Here is a 20,698-nt window from a genome sequence, read left to right as displayed (position 1 = left end):
AAAAATAGCTCTGCTGTGAGAGTTACAGTACAGAGTCTAACTAATAATAGATAATGGCCTTGATGTGTACCACATAATTTAGCAGAACCATCTGCTTCAAAGTTTACTCCCAGTAAAAGATCACCGATCAACAAAAGCATTGATACCATGGTGACACAGAGTCAAGTAGTCTATACACATAAACGTTGGAGCTGACACTGAGACCGTAAAGAATCTCGTCATGCGGAGAAAATGAGTCAGACTCCCATAAAAGCCTTTAGAACTCGTGGAATTATAGAGAGGAGGGATAATGAGCTGCGATTCTTTTCATTGAAGACACAGCTATTAAGGCAGGAAAAAATCTTGATTACATTCGTCACACTGGGTGTGAAAGGTGAATAAGACGGAAATATCTTCTACGTTAATGGTCCAAAGAATGAAAGAAAGTGAAATTAAGGGAAAAACCGACGAGCAGTAATAAACTGTGACTCGATCAGAAGGTGGGAAAGTCTCCATAGAGACTAAAGACTCAAATGTAAGTCTACTTAAACTCCGGATAAGTAAGTCCACAAACATAAATAAACACATCCATAATTTATGATGTTCTTTCTTTTTTATTCTTCACAAACAGAGCAAATGTTATTCATCTATAATTCTGCTTCTAGTCAAACTGATAAATGTGTCCTTTCGTTGTTCCAAAGGAAACCCACAACAAATGTGTTGGTTCAATTTACTCAAGGACAGCTGACAATAAAAACAATATACTGCAGATATGATAAGTATTATTAGTACAGAAGGAAGACTTCTTTTGGTTATTGATTAATGTGTGGGAGAGTAAATCATGTGATCCGAGAGAGAATGACACCTTTTCACCTCCTCTGTTTACAGCCTCACAACTAAAGCAGCAGACAGGATGTCCATGAACCTTTTCTTTAGGTCTTGTCAGTTCTTGCACGCAGCGTATGTTGCCGGGGCGACGAGACATCTAACCACAGCTATACAGAGAGAGAGAGAGAGAGAGAGTTGTGTGAAGCATTGTGTGAACTCATTTGACAATGGTTAGAATGTAACTTTCGTTTATATTTAAAAGCCAGAGCATTTTGGCTGCTTTTTTCCATTACGTTTACATGTATAGTATATACAGAGGCTATAAGAATGTGCAATATAGAGTGTTTTATGTCCTTTTTTTCACATTTATTTCATTTTCACCAACTATATTAACACACCTGAGCAAAAAGTACTCATAATGTTTAAAGTCGGATTGTATTTGTGAAATTTGGAAATTACGTCACAGTTCAAAGAAAAGATGAACGCACTCATTTTGTGACTTCTGCACAATTAATGCAACACATACAAAAAGATGGAAACTACGCATTTTCTTTAAAAGCCTGAATATGTGACCTATAAACACACACCCCCAGGATGTCCATATAAGGAGTTGTTTATTATTCCCATGGCAAATTACGTCTGTGGCACAGATCCGTGCCGTGTGAACAACCTTTGGCTGAAACTCAACAATTATATGAGCAAATGTGCCAACTGCAGCTTTGACTATATGATAAATCCATGTCTTTAATTATTATTTATAAGTCTGCTCACTTCTCTATCATGCTATTATTGTGTTCGACTTCCTCGCTCCTGTCCTCCTCTGGTGTTGGCACCAGCAGGGCTGTTGGCGTGAGCGGTGACTGATTCCGAGTCTGACCGTCACGGCACACACAGTGATGCACGTGCTGCTCACTCACGTGCGGTGCGGAAGCAGACATGGGCACTCACACTCCCCGCAGGAGAGTCATCCTTGGCTAAATATAGTGCATCGGAGGAGGAGGAAGAGGAGCTGGAGGAAGCTATCACAGAAAGGAACATAAACCCAGGGGTTATTTTTACCCCTTGCATCCCCTGTGCTGCATCTCAAGCAGGTTTGATATCGTCATTGTCTTTTCTGGGTTTTTTTCAATGGATTTTCAAGTCTATTTCTGGCTTGTGCTTCCCTTTTTGGCTCCTCGCACTCTTCCAAGCAAGTCATGACGAAGGGATTGATTGAGAAGTGAACGTGCAACCATGAAATCTGAAGGTTCCCGACACGCACTTAAAAGTTCAACTGTCTGGACAAATCAATGCACGTGTGGTGTCAAAACTCACACAGAGCTGGCGTTTCTGAATGACTGTGGGCAGGGAATAAAATATAAAGCCTCAGTGCGGACAGTGCGGACATCCCAGACGGACACCTCAGTAACTATGGTAACCAAGACTTCTTACACGTGCGAGAGACCATACGTACCACCAGATATGGCCATTCATTCTCTGCTTCATTCATCAGCTCATTTATGTCGTCACTCACTGAGCGATCAACTGTACGCTGTCTTCTCTCACTGATGTGCTTCCACGTTTGTGTGAGCAGGAATATAAAATGCTAAACATCCTCCTGTGTTCTAATATTACAGTTTAATGACACCCTTAAAGGTCCTGTATGCAATAGTTGAGTGCTTATGGAAATAGGCGTAGAGCACACGTGCTAGACCAAAACAAAAGGCTTTGTGACGACTCATTTCACTTATCTATTCTAATAAGTCACGAGTGCAAAAAAATACATCTATCTATAAAGCAAGTTGATGCGTCTGTCTGTCTGTGTGTCTGTAATTTTCGCTGATTTATCACGCTACACCAGGCAGGCAGCGGCTCATCAGCAGCAGCTGCGCTGTATGTAGCAGGGAGGTGGGAGTGAAGAGGCTGTCCTGACGGTGGGCGAGACATTTTCACGTGGTTCATCCGTGTTATACTGAAACGACGCGGTGTCCATTCACGACGTGAGCACATATTTATTTTGCATTAGCATGCTACTACTTCACGGCTTACTTGGGGAACCTGTTTCCAAAGGTAACAAAGTAAGGCTACGATTAGCATTAGCGTAGGACTAACATAATACAAACACTGTGCAACCTCATTAGGCACAACGCAATTTTTTTAATTTTTAAATTAGCATTAGCATAGCTAGCTGTTGTGACTGTTAGCCTTTACATTCCTTATCATGCATTACCATAACTGAGAAATTTTCTTCAGCTCCCACTATATGAATACGTACTTCCTACGTGCACTGCAATAGAAATTTTAAAAAGAAAATATCAAGGACGCCAAGAACCTGAGTCATTTTAGAGACCTTTTTCAACGTGTACAGCAGAAATACCAGAGCAATATTAATCCTGACCCGGTCTCTCTCTTTGTCTGAGGCGTATCACACAACCACACTTTGATTGGTTTTACTGTAAAACAATCCCTGCATTTTATTTTAATTGAAGTAATTAATTTGAGAATCACTGCTATTCAGTTTGTGTGTGTGTGTGTGTGTGTGTGATCACAGTGTTCCTCTTCTTTCAAAGACCCCCACTTTGACATTAACCCTTAATCTGTCACAGTAATGCTTGTTGCCAAGGTCATTTACTCTCACACAGGATGGGATCCCCTTGCCTATCTCTGTGTTTTACTTTTTCTTTCATCCTCTTTTCACAAATTTAACTCCCTCCTCTGTTCCTATTCCATTCTTCTACTTCTACTGCTCGCCTCTCCCATTTAAATGTGTTTGGGTTAGGGTTAGGGTTAGGGTGTGTGCAGTCCGTCTGTTGACATTATTTTTTAATGAAAACACAGTGGTATCAGAGGAGACTCTAACTGAGTGGCCATAAATCAATAACTCACTTCTTTTTTCTTTTTTTTTTTGCTGTATACCAGGATTCTTTCTCTACCCTCGCTTCTTACCTTTGCCCGACACTCTTAAATCATTATTTCCCCTCATCCTCTTTGGCACTTTGGCTCTTTCCTGTGATTTTTGTCTCCATTTGTCTCTCTCTCTCTCTCATGTTCTGCTCCCTCGCGGTCATCCTCTCTGTGTCTCTTCATACACCATCTCATATCTTTCACCTTCATCCCTCCAGATCTGGTGGCTTAACCATTCCCAGTCAACCTTGTAGCAGATACAGCCAGATGACACTTTATTAATAATTGCCAGAGTGTATATCAATTTAGAAGAAATACTTCTACAGCAGCCTAAAGGGAGAGACAGAGTGCACATTTTGTGTTTTGAAGTGGAATATTATTGCACAAATGAATAAAAATGCCTCCACTCACATGAAGAAGGAGGAGGAAACAGCAGAGAAAGTGGGAGTGTAAAAAGGGTGAAGATGTGTTGACGTCCAGGCTGATGTGCAAAAGTCAGCAGACAGGATGGCATTTGCATCCTGTCACCCTGTCATCATCCTGTCATCTTTTTCAAGCATAAAGAAGCCATATGATAAAAGGCAATAGTTAATGTTTTTTTACCAGTAGACTGTCACTATGAGGTGCTGTTGTCGCTGTGCAGAACCATATGCTTGCTATCAATACCGCACATATTCTACACACACCCAAAAATCAATCCCATGTGTGATTATTTACCATGCCACTATTCTGCACTCCTTCAGGGTCACAGTTCATTGAGCTGAACTCTGTCTTTCAGGAAGCCTGGTTGGTCGTCCAACCGCGCTCCTTGGGAGGGATTCACTGCTTCTCAGAGAAAATCAGAGGCTGCTGTTTTGTGTAGCATGTCACATTTGGTCTCAATATATATATAAAAAAGAGAGAGTAAACAACATAATATGTGTGCACTTTCACTGCATCGTATTGGTGGTAAGTGTTCGAGAGAGCCATAACGTATGATAAGACAAACTTCCTGGTACACTATCTCAAGTCTTATATATGTATATATATATATAAATATATGTATCAGACCTGGCACACTGCTCACCACAATCTGCAATGATGCCTCACTGTTCAGATGCCCGGCATTGCCTCAGTTCTCCTTATATCTGAGCTTTCTTCAATAAAATAAACTCAACTCAACTCAACTCAACTCAACCAAACTCAACTCAACTCAACTCAACTCAACTCAACTCAACTCAACTCAACCAAACTCAACTCAACTCAACTCAACTCAACCAAACTCAACTCAACCCAACTCAACTTAACTCAACCCAACCAAACACAACCCAACAAAACTCAACTCAACTCAACTCAACCAAACTCAACTCAACTCAACTCAACTCAGCTCAACCCAACTCAACTCAACCCAACTCAACTCAACCCAACTCAACCCAAACAAACTCAACTCAACCCAATAAAACTTAACTCAACCCAACCAAACACAACTCAACCCAACTCGACTCAACTCGACCCAATCAAACTCAACTCAGCTCAACTCAACCCAACCAAAATCAACTCAACTCAACTCAACTCAACTCAATCAAACTCAACTCAACTCAACTCAACTCAACTCAGCTCAAACTTTATTTCTAGCACACATTTAAAACAAAACAAACCAAAGTGCTGCACAGATTAAAAGCAGTACAGATGATAAAAGCGACCCATACAATGCTGCAGTAACAGTAAGTCGTGTCGAGCAATCAAATAAAATGAGAGGACTTCCCAGAGATACTGGACAGATGTGTTTCCATGTTAAAGGTTTGGGTGCTGCAGGCAGAACTTTGTCGTGGTCCATCAAACCGCAAGTTAATTTTTGCAAACAGAAGAATAGGCCCCTATGTCTATATACACAGTATAGTGATGGAAACTCTTTCAGTCCCCATCACTTGACATCTCTACAGAGAAAAAAAACTATAATTATATTTGTACCCACAAAATAGGTATAATGTCCATCAATCAATTTTCTACCCCTTTATCGTTCACATGAGGGTCGTGGGGGTTGCTGTGCCTCATCTGACATAGTGCGAAAGGCAGTATCACACCCTGGACAGTTGACCAATCTATCACAGGGACACATATAGAGAAACAACCATCCACTCTCATTCACACCTACAGTCAATTTAGAGTGTCGAATTTACCTAATCCATATATTGCATGTTTTTGGACTGTGGAGGAAACTGGAGAGAACCTGGAGAAAACCCCCACACATACTAGCAGAAATGGGTATAATGTGTGCAGAAGTAATATTAGTAATGTTCTCATGAATTACCAGGAGAGCTTTGGGATGGACAGAGATAGTGTCAGTGACGCGAAACCTCAGTGATTGAGTTTTATTTTCAAAGATATTCTCAAAAGCCTGCCATTGCAAGGACTCATTAAGAGCTAGATTTTTACTGGTATCAACGTAGCCCCGCCTCTGCCTCGCTGAATGCATGCAGCAGGGGATATAGATTAGATTAAGAACCCTTTAAGTCCCGCAAGGGGAAATTCAATTCTGCAGTGAGTTAGTGAACACACACAGCACACAGTGAGGTGGAGAACATGCTAACCCAGCGCAGTGAGTTGCCATGCCAGTGAGCGGCGCTCGGGGAGCAGTGAGGGGGTTAAGTGCCTTGCTCAACAGCACTTCAGCTGCGGACAGGTCGGGGATTGAACTGGCTACCTTCCGGTCTCGAGCTCGAAGCCCTAACCACTAGGCCACAGCTGCATATTTTGAGAATATCTTTGTAACTTATTCCAAACCTAAAACGAAACTTAAACACATTATCTCTGACAATCTTCAGCCTTCTTTACTTGCTTTAATTTTGAGTGCACTTTATACCTATTTCGTGGGAATTCATTAGTATTTTGTGGCCCCAGTTATTTCCCTGCCATGTCCATACATCTCCTATCCCTTGGGGAGAGATTTCACCTTCCTCTTTAGTGCTGCCATTAACCGTTCATCATTGCTGACCATGCTGAGTCGTCACCATCCATATATCCCCAATGGCAGAGTCATAACGGGATGAACAGCCGCAGGACCGTACAGATTATGTGTGTATACCAGTGCAGGATCCTGTGATCCACATTGAACAGGCTTTGTGTTTCATGTGTACATTTAGTTCCTACCTGATCTCCATACAAATGACACATCCATCCATCCCTCTATCTCACCAATCCCCTCCTCCTCCTCCTCTGCCTTATTGTGCTAAAGCCCTAAATCTTATCTCTGGCATTTCTAACTGACTTGTCAGTTTAACTGAGTTAAGTCAGATGCGATCAGCTCCCATCAGCTCACGGGGAAATCCGGGCAGCGGCACGGAAGGCTTTGCATGCGCCGCGAAACCTCTGAGCAGCGGAAACGGCGCTAAAACAATTACATGATTTCAGCACCGCGAGTTGGATGAGAACGCTGATGCGAGTCTCTCAACTGTTTATGACATGAATGAACCTCATTTAAGCTTAACGCATTCATATGCCATTCCTCATATCTCCTCATCTTATAGTCAATGACCAAAAATGTATTATGTCCATTAATTTAATACTTGAAATACAAGCTCCTGGGATATTATGAAGGATTTTTTTGTATTATTTTACTACATATAATTTAAAAATTAACTGATTGAAGAAAATTTTAATTATGGAGCCCTATTGTGACTCATAGAGCTCTCCATATTAATCTCTCTCCTTGCTTAAGAATGTCTCAGAATTTACTTATAGGCTTCTCTTTTTTTTTCTACTAAAGTCCCTCTTTAGAATATCACATTTAAATTATAAAGCTAATACAGCGGTCCTCATGAGACAGGACCTCATTTATGAGGCGATAGTTATAATTACATCCATGTGTTTTACTACCAGTGACTGAAATCCAATTTAAATGTTAGTAATGTCACTGGTCATGGATGATTTTTACATGAAGACCATCATCAAATTATTTAAATAATAATAACAATGTTTGGATCAAGGGTCAGTCAGGTGCAGAAGGGCTTATGTAGCAGGGTTGTTGTATAATCAGTGTGCCATTTGATATGTTGTCATTTTTTTATTTTCATCATATCTGCTCCCTTCCCTCCCACACAGTCTTTACATTTTTGCCAAAACCTGGAGATTATTTTTTTTATCTCTCTCCCTCATTCAGTCTGCCTCACCTAATCTCTTATTTTGACACACACACACACACACACACAGATTTGTGCAGAGAAAGAGTCCCAAATTGTTTCTCACTTTTGATATGTCCTTATTCGACTCGTACACACACACACACACACACACAAAATCACTTCCCCACTGTGCCATTTTAATCTGTTGCATGTCATTTTAATCTAATCTGTTTGTCTTTTATGTGAGGAGTGCACAGGGCAGGCAGATGCTTTCTTTGTGCGGTGAAGAAACATCAGCCGTCACGGTGTGATTAAGTGACGTTGTGATTAAAGTGATGCTGTGATGTCCTCCTACTCAGTGCCTTGCACCGAAGCTTTAGCATCGACACAAAAAGAAACCCATGCAGCAGAATTCACACTGTTCCCTCCCTGTCAGTATGGACATTGACTTGATGAGCAGGTGATCAGCTTCTGCATCAACATTGGATCAACACATTCTTTTTTTTTTCTCCCCTAATTATCAAACTTGACATTTTCTCAGCTCTGCTCAGTCCGACATGTTCATCATGTTAAACACAACATTCACCACATTTCAGTGCGTGCAAATGTCGCCTTGAGTGTTAGAGCCTCAGCCTTGTATGTGATACAAACCTTCATCTCATGCTCAGTAAACGTTCTGACACCAAAGCCTATTGAATTCCCTCTATGACTTACATACATGGTACCTTCCCTTTCTTCTTTACAGAAACGTGCTCTTGGCCACTTATTTCCGGTGAAGGTCACTCTTACCGCTCCAGCATTACCAAGACATTTTGGATGCCGTGCCTCCATCTCTGTGGCAACAGTTTGAGGAAGGTCATATTCTCCTCCAACGTGACTGTGCCACAAAGCGACATAAAGACATGGTTTGATGAGTTTGGGGTGGAAGAAGCTGACCGACCCACGCAGAGCCCTGACCTCAACCCCCAAATGCTCTACAGAATAAATTGGCTTCAAATTTGTGAGTAAGGTCTTCTAAGAAGTGTGGAAGCTAATACAGCTTTTGAATACATTTATAGATCAAAAAGATGCTGAAAAACAAACGCACGCCTTTATCTTAAGCAGACTTTGACTATTGGAATGTGTTCTTTTACCGGCCTCTCAAAGAAAACCACTAACCGACTTCAGCTCATCCAAAACTCTGCTGCTCGTTTATTAACCAGAACCAGAAAGAGTTAGAAACCAGAAAGAATTAGTCCAGTCTTATCTGCACCTAAGGACCAAGCTACATATGCAACTCCCTTACTAGCTACTGTATATACTGCAAAGAACACTGCGATCAGGGCCGGCCCAAGGCATAAGCGAACTAAGCCGCTGCTTAGGGCCCCGTGACCACTAGAGGGCCCCCAAGAGCAAGTAACTAAAAAAAAGTAAAAATGTAGTTTTTCTCCCCATTTTTACCAAAGCTTTTTCACAGTTTTTACATCATTGTCAGATGTGATTATTTAACGTAATATTTTAATTATAAATCTTTTTTTTTTTTTTACCTTGTTCCAGGTGCCTCTGTTGATTTACATTATTATTTAAGTATTTGTTTGATATTTATTTGTTTATTTTATTAAATGCTGTGTTTTTTTACATATAAAATTAAAATCTTTGTATTACAGGGGTGTATTTTGAATCCCCCCCAAAGATTGTGCACATTTTTAGATTTTCAGACCCTAACATCTCAATGTTTATTTATAAACAGTTTGGTTTTATGTATTGATTCTCTGTGTCGCCAGTAGGGGGAGTTGCTGATTTTGCCAAATTTAATTGAAATATTTTTCTGTAAATTTGACAGAGTAGAATAAGTACAATACCTTTAGTATAGTAGGTGTGTGAATGATCAGTGATCATTAATATTGGCCGTAACAGAGGGCCCCAAAATCAAACTTTGTTTAGGGCCCCATAGAGGCTTGGGCCGGCCCTGACTGTGATCTTCTGTTGCTGGTTTTTTGGAGGTTCCCAACAACAGGCAAAATAAAATTGGCTCCTTTTTATTCCACCCTGTGTTGTGTTTTCCCTGTTTTATTCCACCCTGTGTTTTATTTGACTGTTTTATTTGCATTTTTGTGTTTTATTTCCAAGTTAAAACAGGGTTTCTACGTTTTGGCTTTAGACTTACCCTTTTCTTTTCACCCTGTGTTGTGTTTTATTGTTGTACATGCATGTCTTTTCTTTTTGAAATGTTATTTTCCTTTTCCTTCTAGTATTATATTATAGCTGCAAAGTGGGGACCAACTCCATATTAAAGTCCTGTATATGTATATGAATGTATTTACAGTCCCTGTTGGTGTCAGGTGTCCGAATACCTTTGTTCATAGTGAACAATAGTGCAGTTTTTTTCATATTGATGAATGTCTTCCAGCGACTAAATTGTGGAGGCACACGATTACAGATCATCTCTGCTTGTTCTCCTGCCAAGGAGAAAGGAAATAGTTCAGCAGCAGCAGATTATTTTCACGTTTTGAATCCACAATCTGTGTGGCACCATAGCAGAATGTGGTCCTGACACTGAGACACCTATTTCCTTTACCATAAGGTGTTTTTCCACACTGTTAACATGTGTCTTGTGTTGGTGTGAACAGATATTTGTCAGGTTTAGTCATGAGTTAGATAAGAAAAATACATTAACCTGCAAGATAGGGAAAAAACATGTTCTCATAAACTCAAGACAGCACGGGTTATGGGTAAAAGAAACTGTCAGTTTCATGGAATCTGTGCATATTTTTCTATCGTAATTGCAGTTTTTCAGCTCCACTTCAACTCTCCTTGAACTTCTGTCAGATTTCTTTTTCCATTTTCAACACTTTATATACACTTAATACTTGTTTGTGTTCTACGAGAGCGAGTCTGAGTGTCTGACGTCAGCTCACATTTTCTAAACCCTCACTTAGCAAAGCTCTTTCACATTTTTGAGTGGCATTATGTTCATTTAATGCACTTGAGCGCACACATAATGCATGGATGTCGAATAAATGTACATTTACACACATTGCACAAAGACATTTATATTGTCCATGAGTCTTTAAGTACATTCAGGCTCAAACATGTATGAAAAGTAACCACTTTCCCTGGATGCTCAAGTAGAGGAAAGTGTGTATTTAAGGAGGCATGAGTAATTGTTTTTTGATTCAGTGCACAGGCTGAATAATAACAGGCTGTTTGAAAAATAATGAAGGCATTTGTTCAGAAAAAAACATCTGAAATGGTCATAACAGTTGACCTTCAGATTGTGGTATTGAATAATAAAAATGACCTGTCTCGACCTTTGCTCCTATGTTTTGGGTTGTAACCAGAAGACGAAGCCAAAGGAGGAGGAAACACTGTTGTCTGACATTTGCTTTTCTGCTAAGCTGTCTGTTTCCTGGAGGTGGGGGAAAACAAAAAGTCATTCTGACAGTTGCTCGAGAAAATGTTTACAAATCAATTTGTGTAATATTCCACTGCAGGAATTCGGTTGCAGCACCGATGAGAAACAACGGGGTTATAATCTTCTCACATTCCTCAGCTTTGTATTTGTATTTACTTCATGTGTGCCACTACATTACAATTCACTTCGATAATGTAGTGTCTGTGTGCTCACTGACACCAGTAACATACATCCTGGACGGTCTGCAACCATCATGTGACTGCCATGCCGAGTTTGCCCTGATGTTCTTACTGTAGATATGATTCAATAACCACGGAATATTAAAGGTGTTTTAAGTTAACACCCCCCTTGAGCGCCTCAGAATCTTTCAACTTATATAAGTCTGTATGTTATAGGTCAAAGTGCAGTTGTGCTCACATGGTGAACTCTGCAGCCTCCTCGTTGTTTTTGTATGCTGTGTATCATATTTTGAAAACCTGTCCTGAAAACATCGTACTCTTTAGCTTCCACGCAGCTCGTCAGGAAAATGATTTCGATGTCTATCGCTGAAATGCACCCAGCGGTAAGAGGCCCAGTTCAGTCAGTGCTGGTATCAACATCTGTCCTGAGTGAACACTGACTCAAAAAATACTAGTGCAGTGCTCGTAGGAAGTATGTATATAGTGGGAGATGAAGAAGATTCTTCAGTTATGGTAATGCATGATAAGGAACGTAAAGGCTAACATATTACAAACACTGTGACTGTCAGCCACAGTGAATCACAACAGCTAGCTACGTTAATGCTAATCGAAAATTTTAAAAAATGTGTGTTGTGCCTAATGAGGTTGCACAGTGTTTGTATTATGTTAGTCCTACGCTAATGCTAATCGTAGCCTCGCTGGCTTACCTTTTTGGAAACAGGTTCGCCAAGTTAGCCGCAAAGGTGTAGCATGCTAATGCTAATTAAAACATAAATTATGTCCTCGCGTATTGGTGAATGGACACTTCGTCACCATGTTCTGGGGTGAACCATGTGAAAATGTCTCACCCACCATGAGGACAGCCTCTTCACTCCCACCTCCCCGCCCCAGACTGCGCAGCTGCTGCTGATGAGCCGCTGCCTGCCTGATAAAAAAAATCAAGGATGCACACTATCGGGCCATGCTCAACCCATATTCAAAGTCTTAGGGCGATCTGACTAACAATCAGCGAGATATGCCTGTCACAGACAGACAGACACACAGACGCAACTTGCTTTATAGATAGATGCCAGCGTCTCACCTCCTGACTCAATGACAAGTGGTCACTCGAGACACATGGGACAATACACCAAATGCCAGTTCTGGACATTGTGATTTGGGTATTTTTGTGCCATTTCGAGTCAACAGTGCATACATGATAGACGATACATGGTCCACGATGCCAATAATATCGAGATGCAACGATTCTGCGATAATCAATATATTGCAAGACAATCATAATGACGATACGCCTCGATCATAGAGAAGAAAGTGCATAAAGTCTATGTATTGAACATGGATGGAGTATCTCTTAATGTAGCTTTTGCCACCATTATCCCGCTGTAACCTCCCTCTTCTTCAGCCAGTTTACTTTAGAGCGACTTGATTTATTAATGAAAATATCAATATTTGCCCTGGTGTAACGATTATCGCATATTACGAGGATTGATGGCGCTATATATATATATCAACAAATCGATATTTTGACCCACCCCTGTTCATGACAGTCATGGCAGGTTTTGCAGCCGTTTGGGGAGTTAGAGTTGCGAAAAATATATTGAATTGAGAACACGAGCTGTATTTCTAAATGTAATGCACTGCTGACATTTTGGAACACCAGCATTTGTGTCCCTTCTACTTTCAGCACTGGTTGACAATGAGCTTGTGTATTTGCTTGTAAAAAATGAAAAACAAAAACACAAGAGCCATGTTATTATCAGCGGTTTTCTTTATTAAAACCCACCTGTTGGTCTTGTGGTACATGTGGATGCGTTTGCATACATAAATTATAGTGAGCCAGTGAGTAAACTGATGTCACTGTGTACATCACCTTTGCACGTAGGGTGCATGTATTTGTATATCGATGTCTCTGTAAGTACAGAGATGTAGATGGTTAAGCTGTAGATTAACGTTCGTTCTGACAAAACAGACAGATCCTCGCCTCTCTTCGCCCGCTGCTAATCCACGGTTTTCCTAATCCCTTCTGCTGCTCCTGCTGATGAGTTCAGGGCCTCAGCAGGATACAAGAACACTTTTCCAGTTCTCGACCACTCTTCTCTCCACATTACCTCTATCTATCTATACCCGCCTGTATCCGTGACTCACTTTACCCAACTGTGATGTTTATAACCTTTTTTTTTCTGACATATTGATTATTTTATGATGCAGCATTGAGTGACTGTCACACAAAACTCAATCCATTCATTTATGCGTCCATTACTTATACAGCTTATCCATTGAGGGCCACAAGGGGAGAATCATTTAATTAAGAGTTTTTATTTCGTCAGCATTGTGAGATCAGATGAGAGTGTATGGACATCTTTCTATTGCTGACCTGATAATGTTCAACATGCAGTGGAGGGTGAAGGGAAATAAAATGTTAATTTAAATATCTAACACTGGAGAAAGCACTCAGAGTGCACAAAAGCTCTCCCAAGGCCACTCTCTTTCTCACATTGTCACACTCTATCTTGTTTATAATTGTATTTTTTACTCTGAATCGGTAACCATATTTTCGCCTTGGGCCATTATGTTCAGATAATTTCAGCACAATTTGTTAAACAAACAACATCAAACAAACAACATCAAACAAACAGCAAAAATCAGAACCTTCATGGCTATGGTCAAAATATAATTAAAATCTAACACATATTAGATAACTGACTGCATTCGAATTATATAATTATGTTATATACTGTGCAATGTAGCATTAAACTAAAGCACATGTGCCACAAGTTACTGGAGTGTTGTTAACTGGCAGACTGGCGATATGAAGCCCAAAGCAAAGCCACTGGTGGCCACACAGTGTGTGGAGTCTACTTTGTTTTATTCACTCTTTATTCTCATACAGCTTCCAGATGTCATTTGAAAAACAATTCCAATACTAACGATTGGCACACCCAATTAAATTGTCACATTACAATCTCAGAAAAACAACAACAACAAACAACAGCAAGGTTTATTGGTAGAAAATAATATAACTACCATAAGTATGTTTGTATAATGTGTATAACCACTATATTAACTCAATGAGTTGAACTAAAAACAGTTCAGCTTACCCTTCAGGTAAATCTCGGTCTAAAAAGTTGGTGACCCCTGCCTTAGAATAAGCCTTCACTATTTCCACCTTGTTTTAAGGTCTGTGGAACTGGGGAACAACCTGCATAAGGAGATCAGGGCTGCAAGTTCCATTCTCCTTCTTCTGGATTCTCCCTTTAGGGGTCACCATAGTGGATCACCTGCCTCCACCTTGCCCTATCCCTCATGTCCTCATCATAAAGCCTCCTCTGTGGTTTTCCTCTTTTCCTCCAGCTCCATCTTCAACATCATTTGTCCAGTATAATCACTATCCCTCCTCTGTCTGTGACCAAAGCTTCTCAACCTTGCCTCTCTTACATCACCGTTCAACCTGAGCTGTCCCTCCAAAATGCTGATGCTGATTTCTAATCCTGTCCATCCTGGTCGATCCCAATGAAACTCTCAGCATCTTCAGCTCTGCCCTCCTGTCTTTTAGATCATATCAGGTCTCACTTACTGTTTTGTAGATCTTCCCTATCACTTTTGCTGCTATCCTTCTGTCACACATCACTCCTAACAGTCATCTCCACCCATGTCCATTACGTTTTTACGGTTGACCCTGTCTCACCATCATTCACTCATGTATTCTGTCTTGCTCCTACTAAGCTTCATTCCTCTTCTTCCCAGTCCTCTTTTCCACCCGTCCCTTACTCTCACTATAGTTCACAGTATCATCTAGTCCAAGGAGACTCCTGCCTGATCTCATCTGTCAACCTGTACATCACCGTTGCAAACAAGAAGGGGCTCAGATGTAATCCCACCTCCACCTTGAACCCATCCATCACTCCAACTGCACACCTCACCACTGTCCTCATACATGTCCTGCACCTCCCCTCCTGACTTCCTCATACGATACCACAGTTCCTCTCTCGGTTTCCCCCGACTGTGCGCTTTCTCTTGATCCTCAAAGACACAGTGCAACACCTTCTGGTCTTTCTCTGTTCTTCTCCATCAGCGCTGTCAAAGCAAAAATCACATCTGTGGTGTTCTTTCTTGGCATGAGCGCATTCTGCTGCTCGCTGATCTGCAAATTCCATTACGGTTTTTTAACGATCTCTTGGAAAATCACTTTTTTGGACAAGACAAGGATGGCTTGTCAACGATTTCATGGAATATGGAATTTATCTTGCTTGATCTTTCTGTGCCGTTATCTCGTTTAAATCTGCTTGTTCTTTCTGTGCTTTGATTTTATTCCAGTTGCTTGTTCCCTCTGCACTCACATCATTATTATTATTATCATTACGTGTGCGTGTTCGACATTTCGAAGTGAATGCTTTCTGCACAAATGAAGGAGAAGAACATTCTTTGTGGTATGCAATGACCTCCACATCCTCTGCTCTTTAGCCTCTACTGTAAATGTTAGCTGTTCTTCACGTTTTTGGTTCAGTGATGCAGGATACATGCATTATTTAATTGTACTTTTGCTTTCATAATGCAGTGCACCTTTTGGCTCTGCGTTAAAATACACTTAATATTGTGATATTTAAGCTATTTTTAATAATAGGTGACACTATAGGTCAGGATGCCAGCTGTCACACTTATTATTCTTCATTTTTGCACTGTGGTGTTGAACAAATTCACCACAGGTATTTCAATTAATCTCAGTAAGTCTTGAAAACTCTCTTTCTCCTCATAGGTGTAAGACAATGCTTCCTTTTCCCACGGGTTTTCTCTATCTTTGCCGTATGTCCGGACGTCGTGTGTTGGGTTTTCAGCCATAATAAGACTTTGTCTCTCGATTTCCGCAGCTGATCAACATCTGGTTCGGACGGGTTTCCCTTCTCTGTGGCAGAAAATGAAACGTTTACAAAAAAAAAAAAAGAGGTCAAGACAGAAGATAGGTATGTGCACATCCAGTGGATATTTGAGTCACTCGCCTGCAAAAAGGTCGTAGTAAAGCTCCATGGATGCCTCTCGTCTGCTCCACTCTCTCTCCAGCAGGCCCTTCATTATCTTCAGAGACCCAGATGCCGCATCATCGTCACTTTCAACTTGGAGACCGGCATTAAACTGGTCATCTTTGTGGCCGTGTGCCGTCGCTGCTTCCTCTTCTGAACCCACAGAACTTAGCCTGGCTTCACTAACTGGTGAGAAAATACAATTTTAATGTTAGCTATATATAGTGACTTAATGCACTAGAGCAGTAGAGCAAAGTCTAAACATTTACACCGTGCTATGCAGCAGTGTGTTGCTCTGCACACGACGGTGAAGCTGTGTGTTGTATTTCCACAAAACCATGATGACTTTGTTTTTTTTGGATGATTTTCCTGAATCGATTTGATCTTATTGTCTGAGGCAGATTGTCAAGTGGTCCAGTGAGATTGATTGTCGAGCCTCAGGTCAAAACTTGTGTATTTCAGACAGGTGGAGCAGTTAGCACGCTGACTTTTAAATGACGCCGTACACATGCTACGCAGCACATCTGATTTGTTTGCTTGTCAGAGGTTTACAGTCCCGAGATGCAAGAAGAAATATAAAAATAGTTTTGTTCCAGGGACAAACTAAAATTGCACATTAATTATTCATGATATATTGACTTATTTATTTTGATTTATTCTTGCCATCTTGAACTTTTAACCCACTCTTGTACTTTTTAAGAGGATGCCTCTGTCTAAAAACTGCAAATGCAAACAAATGCACCGACAGATACAAATATCACTTTTGGAGAAGCCCTGGTAAAAAAAGTTCACTGTTAAAAACCAGAAACACAAACAAAAGTGCTAGAAGTCTGCAGATTTTGTACGGTGGTGAAGAAAATTAAAAATGCATTAGGTTCAGAGGGAGAGCAAGCTTCATTTTCTTTAATTCCAGTTCCAGCTTCTGTTCTGTAATTGAATGCATGACTTTGCTTACAGTTTGGTGGTGCAGGTATGCTCCAGTTCCCTCCCGTGATGTGGTATTTTTCCCAGTTCTTGCGATTCCATTCAACGGTAAGTTGTTCTGTGATTTCCTTGGCCCGGTACTCGTCTTTTCCCTCGGTCGTGTGTGTCTCAGGCTGTGGATCCTCTGTTCCACTGAGGTAAAATGTGCTATTACCTGCCACCATCTCCTCCATCTTTTCCAGCAGCTCTGTTACCTGAGCATCAGCAGTGCTCCTGTTGTCGAGGACATGGTACCTCTTTCCACATTTCTCAACAAGCCAGCGGAGAGGCTTCCCCTCGCTCTCTATGTGCTGCTCGATTGTTTTGTTCCCCAGAGTGTCTCCAAACGTAAAAAGCACAATTACGTGTCTCCACACTCTCTTTCCAAGCAGCCTCATGTTGTCCTCTGTGACTCTTTTCTGTTCATCTGTGAATGAGGTGTCAAGAGGCACCGCCAGCAAGATGACGTTTGGTGATGGCGAGCACAAAGACGCGCCGTTTAAAATCTCACTCTTCAAAGCAGCGGGGGTGAAGTTTGATGGGAAGAATTTCCACCATCCTGGAGTGTCCGTGATGATGATTTCTCTTCCAGCCACTGTGCCACAATGCTTTAGGAGTTGGACTGTTCTCTCACCAGAGTGAAACACTTTCGCTTTCAGAATCCTGTTTCCAGTGGCACTCTTCCCAGAAAACACCCAACCAACCATTAAGACTCTCAGGCTGGGTTTTGGATCTGTGTGAGTAAGATTGCTATTAGCAGTGACTTTAAAGGTCATTTTTGAACACATATTTACATTTTTGACAGAGCAATCTAAGCTCAAAAGGTTTACACAAAGACTTGACTGAACATTGCTTTGAGACATAGTCCTGGACACATCCAAGAGTATACCCCCAGTCCAGAATAAACCAAAGGTTAAAGCGGCCTATGCCAGATTATACCCCGGGTAAATTATGGCCTAAACTGCTTTAACCCCGGAGTATAAATAAGTGAAATGTCAAAAGTTTGTTAATAATTAGAGACTTGTTTGGATAAATGTATGAAACTTACTAGAGTAGTTGACGACTTGTGTATCCTGTTAGGCTGCTGATGAACAAAAAGCTAATTTCAAGACCATGTTTTATTTCTGGCTAAAATATAGATTATTCCAGGGTAAATTTATAAATCCCGTTTATAAATATTAGTGGTGTGAATATACTGCGTAAAAAACAATCAGAATCTTTACACAAGAGGGGTATAGTCTGGCTAACTATACACTCTTAGAAATAAGGGTTCCAAAAGGGTCCTTCCACAAGGGCTGAGGTTCTACCTGGAACAATTTGCTTCTGAAAAACCCTTTTTCAAGAGTTCTTGGTGACACTAATGGTTCCAGTAAGAACCATTTTGATAATGAGAACCCTTTAAAACCCCTTTCCTGAATAAAGGGTTTTAAAAGGGTTCCAGGTGGAACCTTTATAAAAAGGTTCTACCTGGAGCCAAAAAGGGATCTCCTATGAGGACAAGCCGAAGAACCGAAGAACCTTCTACTTAACACTTTTATTTCTAAGAGTGTATACCTGGGTTTATTCTGGACAGGGATAATTTGGCCTGTTACACCGGAATAGATCGTTAGTTGTGCTTAAAAGCTCTTCAATTGTGGATGAAGTTATGTCATTTCGTTATTTAACAGCTTTGAAGGAAACATTTTTGTAGTTGATCTGCAAATGTTTGGGTACCGATTTGCAGTAAATATCGCATGTTGTCATGACGATGCCAATACTTGCATCTTATTCCCAAAACCACCAAGATAAGACCCCAAGGAGTGTTGTTCATATATAAAAGTACAGTAGACAGATTTGACTCACCAAACAGGAGGTTTCTGAGTGTTTGCCTCTGATGTTGTGAACACTGACGCAACTCCTCTGCTCTTTTGTCCACTTCCTCCCTCCTTTCCTTAACGCCTTGTATCAGCCTGCTCTCAGTTTGGTAGCAGCCATTTTTGGCCACCATGATGTCAATCTTTTCAAACAGCTCTTTCACTTTCACATTGTTGTCTGTGTCGTCTTCACACAGGACATGGCGTCTGTCGCCGCAGGCCTCCAGGAGCGACTGCAGCGGAGGCCCTTCATTACTGATGTACTCCTCAGCAGTCATGTGACCTCTGTGGCTGAACACCACCATAGTGTGATCCCACACCTTCTCACCATAACAGTGATGCAAGTGCTCCTGCGCCGCCTTCTTGTTTACGTCTGTGAATGGTTGCTCGGCATTAATCACCAGGAGAACACCGTGCAGTCCCTGTGGACACAGGCCGGAGCTGAGAATCATCTCCATCCTGACGAGTTCTGGCGTGTCACAGAGTTGATATCCTCGCAGCCATCCAGGGGATTTCACCAACGTCACTCTTCGCTCGCATACTTCCCCTTCCCCCGTCACGATATCGAACGTTGCGTCATCTGCAGGAAAGGTGTTTTCGCCCAGAACGATGTTTCCAGCGAGATATTTTTGCGAGGTTTTCGAACCGACAATCATCACATTCAGCTCTGCGGGGGAAAAGAACGAGATAAGGAAGCATTGCGCGTTTGAAGACTGTGAATCATCTTTTATTCTCACAGAGTTGTTTAGTTCACACTCACCTTTAGCAGGCGTAGCTCTTTCCATGTTTTCAGGAGAGGGGAATTAATGAAGCAACAAAAGAGAGAGTTTACCGTCCTTTATGTCTGGCTGTCTGCAAACTGCGAATAAAGCTCTCTGAGGGTTAGTTTTCTTTTTTTTTTTTGTCGCACCCTTACCAGCCAATAAGAAAGCAACAGTTCTGCATGAACAACAGCTATGTAGAAACACCTGTTTACAGCTGAACCTATGCCTGTATGTGAGCGGTGTCAGTAAACTACTCCCTTAGTTACAGAACACCTGTGACACCTGTTGTTTCACTTTCGACACTGAAGCTGCACATTCAAGAATTAAAAACTATAGCAGTGGATTGCAGCATGTGAGGGACTGAGTTAGTAAGTATTTGACTTTTCATACAAACTATGTGTTAATAATGATGCTTAAATCAAGTATTTTTCAATATATATATATTGAAATGCAGAGGTCATATGAGCATGCTTGGAGTAAATCAGAGAAATACTTAAATACTAGTATTGTTTGTTATGGAGAAATTCCAGGCCCCAAAGGACCGTTTTTTTTTTACTTGTTGCCTCTGCCAGATCCTTTACATAACCAAATTACTAGAAACACAAGACACACACAAACAGAGAGAGAGATGAGATCTGCAGTTTTCCAGTGAGGGGACACAGAGACCTTTCCAGCAGGGCCAGAAGGCCCTATAAGTCAATTCCATCTGTAATATTTGACGTCGATCCATCCCCTTGAGG

General features: G+C 41.1%; 1 protein-coding gene across 1 annotated transcript; it reads right to left on the bottom strand.

Annotated features, from left to right (window-relative positions):
• Positions 1 to 1,593: 1,593 nt before the first annotated feature.
• On the bottom strand, positions 1,594 to 19,979 carry LOC310939006 (GTPase IMAP family member 8-like; the record flags this gene model as incomplete). The annotated part of the gene is made up of 7 exons (XM_083903673.1): positions 1,594 to 1,679; positions 1,725 to 1,826; positions 16,144 to 16,263; positions 16,358 to 16,564; positions 17,334 to 18,074; positions 19,184 to 19,861; positions 19,955 to 19,979. The coding sequence occupies 7 exons, from the start codon at positions 19,977 to 19,979 to the stop codon at positions 1,594 to 1,596; spliced, it is 1,959 nt and encodes a 652-aa protein (XP_083759799.1).
• Positions 19,980 to 20,698: the final 719 nt, after the last annotated feature.

Source organism: Microchirus variegatus, assembly GCF_963457635.1.
Source record: "Microchirus variegatus genome assembly, chromosome: 17".
In the NCBI taxonomy this organism is placed as follows: Eukaryota; Metazoa; Chordata; class Actinopteri; order Pleuronectiformes; family Soleidae; genus Microchirus; species Microchirus variegatus.
The sequence above is the reverse complement of the archived record's forward strand: the minus strand, read 5'-3'. Positions and strand labels throughout refer to the sequence as shown.